This window comes from Gossypium arboreum, chromosome 11, assembly GCF_025698485.1.
Source record: "Gossypium arboreum isolate Shixiya-1 chromosome 11, ASM2569848v2, whole genome shotgun sequence".
In the NCBI taxonomy this organism is placed as follows: Eukaryota; Viridiplantae; Streptophyta; class Magnoliopsida; order Malvales; family Malvaceae; genus Gossypium; species Gossypium arboreum.
Genome location: NC_069080.1, coordinates 103,534,871 through 103,544,621, shown reverse-complemented (window position 1 = coordinate 103,544,621; position 9,751 = coordinate 103,534,871). Strand labels below are relative to the sequence as shown.

The 9,751-nt window shown below is 36.4% G+C and overlaps 1 protein-coding gene across 1 annotated transcript; it reads left to right on the top strand.

Annotated features, from left to right (window-relative positions):
- The first annotated feature begins 939 nt into the window (after positions 1-939).
- LOC128283922 (uncharacterized) lies at positions 940-2,078 on the top strand. Its single transcript, XM_053021333.1, has 3 exons — positions 940-1,327; positions 1,377-1,778; positions 1,879-2,078. Exons 1-3 carry the CDS (start codon positions 940-942, stop codon positions 2,076-2,078), a joined length of 990 nt encoding a protein of 329 aa, XP_052877293.1.
- The last annotated feature ends 7,673 nt before the right edge of the window (positions 2,079-9,751 follow it).

Here is a 9,751-nt window from a genome sequence, read left to right as displayed (position 1 = left end):
AATAAAAATACGAACAACTATGTTATAATTTGATTGTTATCTGTTGACACCTGCTTAAAACTTACTAAGCATTGTAATGCTTACTCCGCTTACTTTGTTTCCTCTGTTTTATAGATCTCATTTGGAAGCTACAAGCTCGGGGATCGTCAAGAACTAGTCACACTATCACTATCCAACGCTTGTTACCGTCATGTTTTGAATTATTTTATGGCATGTAAAGAATAGACCGAAGGGTCAAGAATATTTTGGTTAATGTATATAAGCCATGCGAAAATGGCATCTTTTGAATGTGTACTTATAGCGCTTAAATTGTATCCCCGATCGTCTTTAGTATTTACCTAAAGGAACGTTCTTTATAAAAAAATATTCAAAATTTTTACTGTTCGGATATGAGTTTCAAGTCCGGTAATGCCCCTTTACCTATTCCGGCGACGGATACGGGATAGGGGTGTTACAAATTGGTTATGTTTGAAATGAATATGGTTTAATTGCAGGGGGTTTATGTAAAATAAGCGAAATGTCATTTAAATTTATAAAAAAATAAAATAAAATAAATAAATAAATAATGGAGTACTTAAACGAGTCCCGTTTCACTTAAATGTATGATTTAGATTTGAATAGTTCAATATAGGGATTTAGTAATTAAATTATGCTATGAATGTTATTTTATTTGTGAATTATTCATAAGTTGTCTGATACGACTGGTAATGCCTCGTAATATTGTTCCGGTGACGGTTCGGGGTGAGGGGGTGTTACAATTATTGGTATCAGACCTAAGGTTTAGCCGATTCTCGAACTAAATCAAGCTCCTAAATGAGTCTAGAAGTACATGCCACATTTAAGTCGAAACTGAGTCAGGTTTTTGGATGCTAATATATTTATTTGATTTTGTTTTATAGATAAAATGTCAGATGAAAGAATGGATAATGTTAACAGGAAATGTATACTGGAAGTCGAGAATTTGAAGAAACTGAATATGCTACACCTAGTGTGAATCCGTTAGATAATCAACCTCCTAACGTAGGAAGAGAAAGAGATGCCTTACAACTGTTAAGAGATATAGCTGATGCATTACAGCATATAGTGAGAACTATACATGTTACTACATCTGTACCTACTGTCAGACAGGCCCCGATTAAAGAGCTACAGAAATATGGTGCCACGAAATTTCAGGGATTAAAAGGAGTTGATCCGTCCGCTGCTGAAAATTGGATGGAAACAACAAAAAGAGTTTTGCGTGCAACAATTAGACTGCACCCCCCGAAAGAGTCTGATATGTGCTGTATCACTGTTACAAGGAGAAGCCTATCTCTAGTGGGAATCTATGGTTAGACATTTGCCGGATGATCAAGTAACCTGTGACTTGTTTCAAAAAGAATTTCAGAAGAAGTATATTGGGGAATTGTACATCGAAGAGAAAAAGCAAGAGTTTTTAGTGCTGAAACAGGGGAATATGTCAGTACTGGATTATGAGCGAGAGTTCTCTAGATTGAGCAGGTATGCATCAGAATATGTTCCAACCGAGGCTGATAGTTGTAAACGATTTCTACGAGGACTGCGAGATGAAATCAAGATTCAATTGGTAAGTCTCAGAATTACTGAACTTGTTGATCTGGTTGAGCGAGCAAAAATGATAGAACAAGTACTAGGCCTGGATAAAAAGTCAGAAATGGGTAAATCAGCTGGGAAACGTATGGGAACCACCAGTTCTAATCCATTACCGAAGAGATTCAGAGAATCAAGAAGTGGTTGGAGATCAAGCTTTCGGTCTGATAGGGGTGACAGAAGCAGAGAAAAATAGATTACTGTCTCTACCGGTAGTGTAAAAGCTCTGCCCCGGGAAAGTGAAAATCCTGAATGCGAATATTGTGGGAAAAGACATTTTGGTGAATGCTGGAAGAAAACCGGAAGATGTTTCCACTGTGGCTCTACTGAACACTTTGTTAAAGATTGTCCGAGAACTCAGAGTAGTACACCTGCCACATCTCAGAGATCGGTATCGACTACCAGAGGTAGAGGAATATCTAGAGGAGGTTTTGTTTCAAGGAGAGAAGGAGTTGGTAGAAGCAGTGATATAGCTACATAGCAATCTGAAGCCAGAGCTCCAGCTAGAGCTTATGTAGTCAGAACCCAGGAAGAAGGCAATGCTCACGATGTGGTGACAGGTATATTTTTACTGTATTCTGAGCCTATTTATACTTTGATTGATCCTGGATCTTCACACTCATATATTAATTCAAAATTAGTAGAGTTGGGAAAATTAAAAACAGAAATGTCTAAAGTCTCAATAGAAGAATCAAGACCATTGGGGCAAACAATATTAGTTAATCAGGTGTGCCCTAGATGCCGGCTAATGATATATGATAAAACTTTCTGATGGATTTATTAATAATGCCTTTTGGGGATTTTGATGTTATACTGGGTATGGACTGGTTAGCTGAACATGGGGTAATTTTGGACTATTATAAAAAGAAATTTAGCGTTCAGACTGAAGATGGTGATAGTGTAGAGGTAAATGGAATTCGTACCAGTGGGTTAGCTCTAATCATATCAGCGATTAAAGTTAATAAGTTGCTTCATCAGGGTTGTACAGCATATCTGGCATATGTTATTAATTGTGATTCAGTCGAAAGTCAGTGTAGTCAGATTAGAACTGTATGTGAATTTCCAGATGTATTCCCTGAAGAGTTACTGGGATTGCCACCTAACAGAGAAGTAGAATTTGCAATTGAAGTATACCCAGGTACAGATCCAGTGTTGATACCTCCATATCGTATGTCACCTACTGAATTGAAAGAGTTGAAGGTACAACTGCAAGATTTACTGGAACGAGGTTTTATACGACCTAGTACCTCACCGTGGGGAGCTCCAGTGTTATTTGTTAAAAAGAAAGATGGTTCAATGCGATTGTGTATTGATTATCGGCAATTGAACAAGGTGACAATCAAAAATAAATATCCATTGCCACGTATTGATGATTTATTTGATCAATTGAAAGGAGCTTCAGTATTTTCAAAGATTGATTTAAGATCGGGCTACTATCAGTTAAAGGTGAAAGAAAGTGATGTACCGAAGACAGCATGTAACACCCCGTACCCAAGACCGTTGCCGGAGTCGAACACGAGGTATTTACGGACTTATTTCATTTATTTTCACAGTCCATTTTAAAAATTTCCAGACAAGCTGGCTAACTGCATCACTGTTACCTTAAAAATCATATCTTGAGTTCCAAAACTTGAAAACCAGTTTCATAAATTTTACCTGAAACTAGACTCATATATCCATCTACAAATTTTTTTCTAGAATTTTTTGTCAAGCCAATTAGTACAGTTTATTAGTTAAAATCTCCCCTGTTTCAGGGTTCGACTGCTCTCACCTTCATGCATTACGAATTATATATCTCCCTGTACAGGGCTTCAATACTTATGCCGTTTGTTTCTAACGAAACTAGACTGAAAAAGGAATCTTTACATATATGGCATGACTTCTAATTATCTCTGGTTAATTTATAGTGAATTTCCAAAGTCAGATCAGGGGATCCAGAAATCGCTCTGGCCCTGTTCCACGAAAACTTAAATATCTCTCAAAATACTACTCATATGATCGTTTCGTTTGTTCCATATGAAAGTAGATTCATCAAGGTTAGATTGCATAATTTATTCACTATTTAATTACATTCCTAATATTTTTAGTAATTTTTCAAATCCACACCACTGCTGCTGTTAGCATCTGTTTTTAAGGTAAACTTTACCTATTTCATGGTTTTCCATGAATCAACTAGAACTTGCTGTACAAAGCACCAAAATGATCATGATTAACCATTCCAATGGCTAATCGTTACCAAACATTTCCATGCCTCTCAATGAACAACATACAAAATGATTATAATGCTATGCTCAAAGTATATATAAGCCATTTTTGCATGGCTATCCAAATTTATACAAAACCAAAGGGTACATGACCAACAACAAAAAGGGTAGTCCTATACATGCCATTTTCAGAGTTCAACCAAAAGTGTACCAAAAGGGCTTTGATAGTGTGGACGACTTCGACTTCGACAATCCTGAGTCCGATAACTGACGAACCAAAATCTATAAAACAGAGATTCAAAAAACACATATTCTCAAAAAAATCAGTCCTACTTCACATTTCCAACCCTTATATTCACACATAAGGGATCAACTTAACCAAAGGCCGGAAGCTCATTAATTGTCTGAGCGAATAATATTTAAAAGGAATCAACTACTCCAATGCATATACGAAATGTACCTCATCGTTGGGATTTTACGAGCGTATTAATTGAAATTATTACAGCAAGATCGCTCATTCCCAAACCAAGTACCTTCGGAATTTAGCCGGATATAGCTACTTGCTCAAATGCCTTTGGGACTTAGCTCGGTTATAGTAACTCGCACAAATGCCTTCGGGACTTAGCCCGGTTATAGTAACTCACTCAAATGCCTTCGGGATTTAGTCCGGTTATAGTAACTCGCACAATTGCCTTCGGGACTTAGCCCAGAATTGGTCACTAGCACAAATGCCTTCGGGACTTAGCCCGGTTATCATCCGAATATCCATGCACATATCAATAAATCATGACACATCTATATTTCATTTTCATAACTAGAATTCAAACACAAGTCACTTATCAAGCATTATCATTTTCGGCTCATTAGTTACATACAAAGAGCATGATTTTGATTTACTTAAAACATGATCTAATCGAATCATAATCTAAGATCCATTACTCAAAAACTTACCTCGGATGTTGTCGAACGATTTTGGCTATTCGATCACTTTTTCCTTTCCTTATCCAACTTTGGTCCTCTAAGCTCTTGAGCTAATTCAAACAAATTTAACTTATTAAAGTCTCATTATGCTAGCTTATAGCTGAATATGAAAAGGAGTTTGATAGGTCATATGGCCACCTTTAGCTCAAATACAAAATGGCCATACGCATTTTTAATCACATTGAGCAATTTAATACAATTAATCTAACATTTCCTCATGTGCACCTTTATGACCGAATACACACATCATTAACCTAATATCAATTAACTAAGCACTTTAAAAAATTCTCCTTGAGCCGATTATCTAAGTCAAGAGAAAAGCATCAATGTGCTTGCCTCTAATCGAATACATGCAACACCAATCTACCTCATGTGGCCGAATATGCATGTCTATGTTGAGGCCAATTATATGCTTAATACTTCCTACAAATATGGTTACTTGTATTGACTAAATACCATTTGTTTCAAGTTCAAAACTCGGCTAACACACATATATACACTAGTAATTAAATACTAACATTTGCACTTCACCTTACTACCATTTTTCATCCAAATAACATGAACAACAACCATATTTCTCTTCTACTTCCTACCATGGCCGAAATCTAGCATTCAAATGACATCAACACAAGTCCACCTTAGAACTGTATGTGAATTTCCAGATGTATTCCCTGAAGAGTTACTGGGATTGCCACCTGACAGAGAAGTAGAATTTGCAATTGAAGTATACCCGGGTACAGATCCAGTGTCGATACCTCCATATCGTATGTCACCTACTGAATTGAAAGAGTTGAAGGTACAACTGCAAGATTTACTGGAACGAGGTTTTATACGACCTAGTACCTCACCGTGGGGAGCTCCAGTGTTATTTGTTAAAAAGAAAGATGGTTCAATGCGATTGTGTATTGATTATCGGCAATTGAACAAGGTGACAATCAAAAATAAATATCCATTGCCACGTATTGATGATTTATTTGATCAATTGAAAGGAGCTTCAGTATTTTCAAAGATTGATTTAAGATCGGGCTACTATCAGTTAAAGGTGAAAGAAAGTGATGTACCGAAGACAGCATGTAACACCCCGTACCCAAGACCGTTGCCGGAGTCGAAGACGAGGTATTTACGGACTTATTTCATTTATTTTCACAGTCCACTTTAAAAATTTCCAGATAAGCTGGCTAACTGCGTCACTGTTACCTTAAAAATCATATCTTGAGTTCCAAAACTCGAAAACCAGTTTCGCAAATTTTACCTGAAACTAGACTCATATATCCATCTACAAATCTTTTTCTAGAATTTTTGGTCAAGCCAATAAGTACAGTTTATTAGTTAAAGTCTCCCCTATTTCAGGGTTCGACTGCTCTCACCTTCATGCATTACGAATTATATATCTCCCTGTATGGGCTTCAATACTTATGCCGTTTGTTTCTAACGAAACTAGACTGAAAAATGAATCTTTACATATATGGCATGACTTCTAATTATCTCTGGTTAATTTATAGTGAATTTCCAAAGTCAGATCAGGGGATCCAGAAATCGCTCTGGCCCTGTTCCATGAAAACTTAAATATCTCTTAAAATATGACTCATATGATCGTTTCGTTTCTTCCATATGAAGGTAGATTCATCAAGGTTAGATTACATAATTTATTCACTATTTAATTCCATCCCTACTATTTTTAGTAATTTTTCAAATCCAAACCACTGCTGCTGTCAGCATCTATTTTTAAGGTAAACTTTACCTATTTCATGGTTTTCCATGAATCAACTAGAACTTGCCGTACAAAGCACCAAAATGATCATGATTAACCATTCCAATGGCTAATCATTACCAAACATTTCCATGCCTCTCAATGAACAACATACAAAACGATTATAATGCTATGCTCAAAGTATATAAGCCATTTTCGCATGGCTATCCAAATTTATACAAAACCAAAGGGTACATGACCAACAACAAAAAGGGTAGTCCTATACATGCCATTTTTAGAGTTCAACCAAAAGTGTACCAAAAGGGCTTTGATAGTGTGGACGACTTCGACTTCGACAATCCCGAGTCCGATAACTGACGAACCAAAATCTATAAAACAGAGATTCAAAAAACGGAGTAAGCATTTAATGCTTAGTAAGTTTTGAGCAATGAAATTAGGCACAACTAATGTACAGCATTCATATAACTAAACGGATAATTCCATATACACATATTCTCAAAAAAATCAGTCCTACTTCACATTTCCAACCCTTATATTCACACATAAGGGATCAACTTAACCAAAGGCCGGAAGCTCATTAATTGTCTGAGCGAATAATATTTAAAAGGAATCAACTACTCCAATGCATATACGAAACGTACCTCATCGTTGGGATTTTACGAGCGTATTAATTGAAATTATTACAGCAAGATCGCTCATTCCCAAACCAAGTACCTTCGGAATTTAGCCGGATATAGCTACTTGCTCAAATGCCTTTGGGACTTAGCTCGGTTATAGTAACTCGCACAAATGCCTTCGGGACTTAGCCCGGTTATAGTAACTCGCACAACTGCCTTCAGGACTTAGTCCGGTTATAGTAACTCGCACAATTGCCTTCGGGACTTAGCCCGAAATTGGTCACTAGCACAAATGCCTTCGAGACTTAGCCCGGTTATCATCCGAATATCCATGCACATATCAATAAATCATGACACATCTATATTTCATTTTCATAACTAGAATTCAAACACAAGTCACTTATCAGGCATTATCATTTTCGGCTCATTAGTTACATACAAAGAGCATGATTTTGATTTACTTAAAACATGATCTAATCGAATCATAATCTAAGATCCATTACTCAAAAACTTACCTCGGATGTTGTCGAACGATTTCGGCGGCTATTCGATCACTTTTTCCTTTCCCTTATCCAACTTTGGTCCTCTAAGCTCTTGAGCTAATTCAAACAAATTTAACTTATTAAAGTCTCATTATGCTAGCTTATGGCCGAATATGAAAAGGAGTTTGATAGGTCATATGGCCACCTTTAGCTCAAATACAAAATGGCCATACGCATTTTTAATCACATTGAGCAATTTAATACAATTAATCTAACGTTTCCTCATGTGCACCTTTATGACCGAATACACACATCATTAACCTAATATCAATTAACTAAGCACTTTAACAAATTCTCCTTGAGCCGATTATCTAAGTCAAGAGAAAAGCATCAATGTGCTTGCCTCTAACCGAATACATGCAACACCAATCTACCTCATGTGGCCGAATATGCATGTCTATGTTGAGGCCAATTATATGCTTAATACTTCCTACAAATATGGTTACTTGTATTGACTACATACCATTTGTTTCAAGTTCAAAACTCGGATAACACACATATATACACTAGTAATTAAATACTAACATTTGCACTTCACCTTACTACCATTTTTCATCCAAATAACATGAACAACAACCATATTTCTCTTCTACTTCCTACCATGGCCGAATGCATCAAGACACCATACCATTTCAATTTTGGTCATGGGTTAAACAAAGAACTTAATGTCTAACTCAAAAATGCTAAAAAGAAAATCCAAGAGTCATTAATCACCATCACATGTATCATTACAAAGCTTCACACTTAGCATTCAAATGACATCAACACAAGTCCACCTTAGCCGAAACTTAACTCATCTTCATGCCTCATCACCACAACATCAAACACCAACCAAGAAGACAACACCCATGGCCGAATATCATCTCCATCACATAGCAGAGATTTAAACCATGGGCTAGGTAGAACTCAAGCTAACAACTAAAAATATGCATGAATCTCATGGAACAACATCAACATACCTTAGCCTAGTTACATGCATGGCCGAACCTCTTCAACTTTTCTCCCTTTCTTTTCCTTTGATTTTTCGGTCAAAGATGTTAAAGGATGAACATTTTTTTTTCTTTTCTTTGTTTTCATCACTCTTCACCCCCTTATTTTATTACTAACTCTTTTATTTTATTCTTTCCAACATGAAACATTAACATAACATGTTTATAACATGTTTTACCCATCACATTTTGTCCACCCTCATTGTCATGGCCGGCCACTACCAATTAAGTGGGGAAACTGACATGTAAGTCCACCCTTTTGATTACATGCACTAATAGATCCTTATAGATTAACCTATCACATTTCAAAAGTGTCACACATAAGTCCTATTAACTAAATTCACATGCAATTAACTAAATCGAAGCTTAAAACTTTCACACATTCATATTCACATATTTTAGACAATAATTATCATATTCAAATAATTTGGCGACTCGGTTTAGCGGTCCCAAAACCGCTTTCCGACTAGGGTCACTTTAGGGCTGTCACACAGCATTTCATACAAGATATGGACATTACGAGTTCTTAGTGATGCCATTTGGGTTAACAAATGCCCTAGCTGCTTTTATGGATCTTATGAATTGAATTTTTCAGTCGTACTTGCATCAGTTCGTGGTAGATTTTATTGATGACATTTTGGTATATTCAAAGTCCGAATCTGAACACAAGCAGCATCTCCGAATTGTTTTGCAAACATTACGAGAGAAACAATTGTATGGGAAATTGAGTAAATGTGAATTTTGGTTATCAGAGGTGGTATTTCTTGGTCATGTGGTATCAGCAGATGGAATTAGAGTGGATCCAAAGAAGATTGAAGCAATCGTCTAGTGGAAGACTCCCAGAAATGTATCAGAGGTACGTAGTTTTCTTGGATTAGCTGGGTATTATCGAAGGTTTGTGAATGGATTTTCAAAAATAGCTTTACCAATGACAAAATTATTGCAAAAGAATGTTTCGTTTGTCTGGAATGATCAATGTCAAGAAAGCTTTATGAAATTGAAGCAGATGCTGACAGAGGCACCAGTTTTGACTTTACCAGAATCTGGAAAAGATTTTATGGTGTATAGCGATGCTTCTTTAAATGGGCTCGAGTGTGTACTG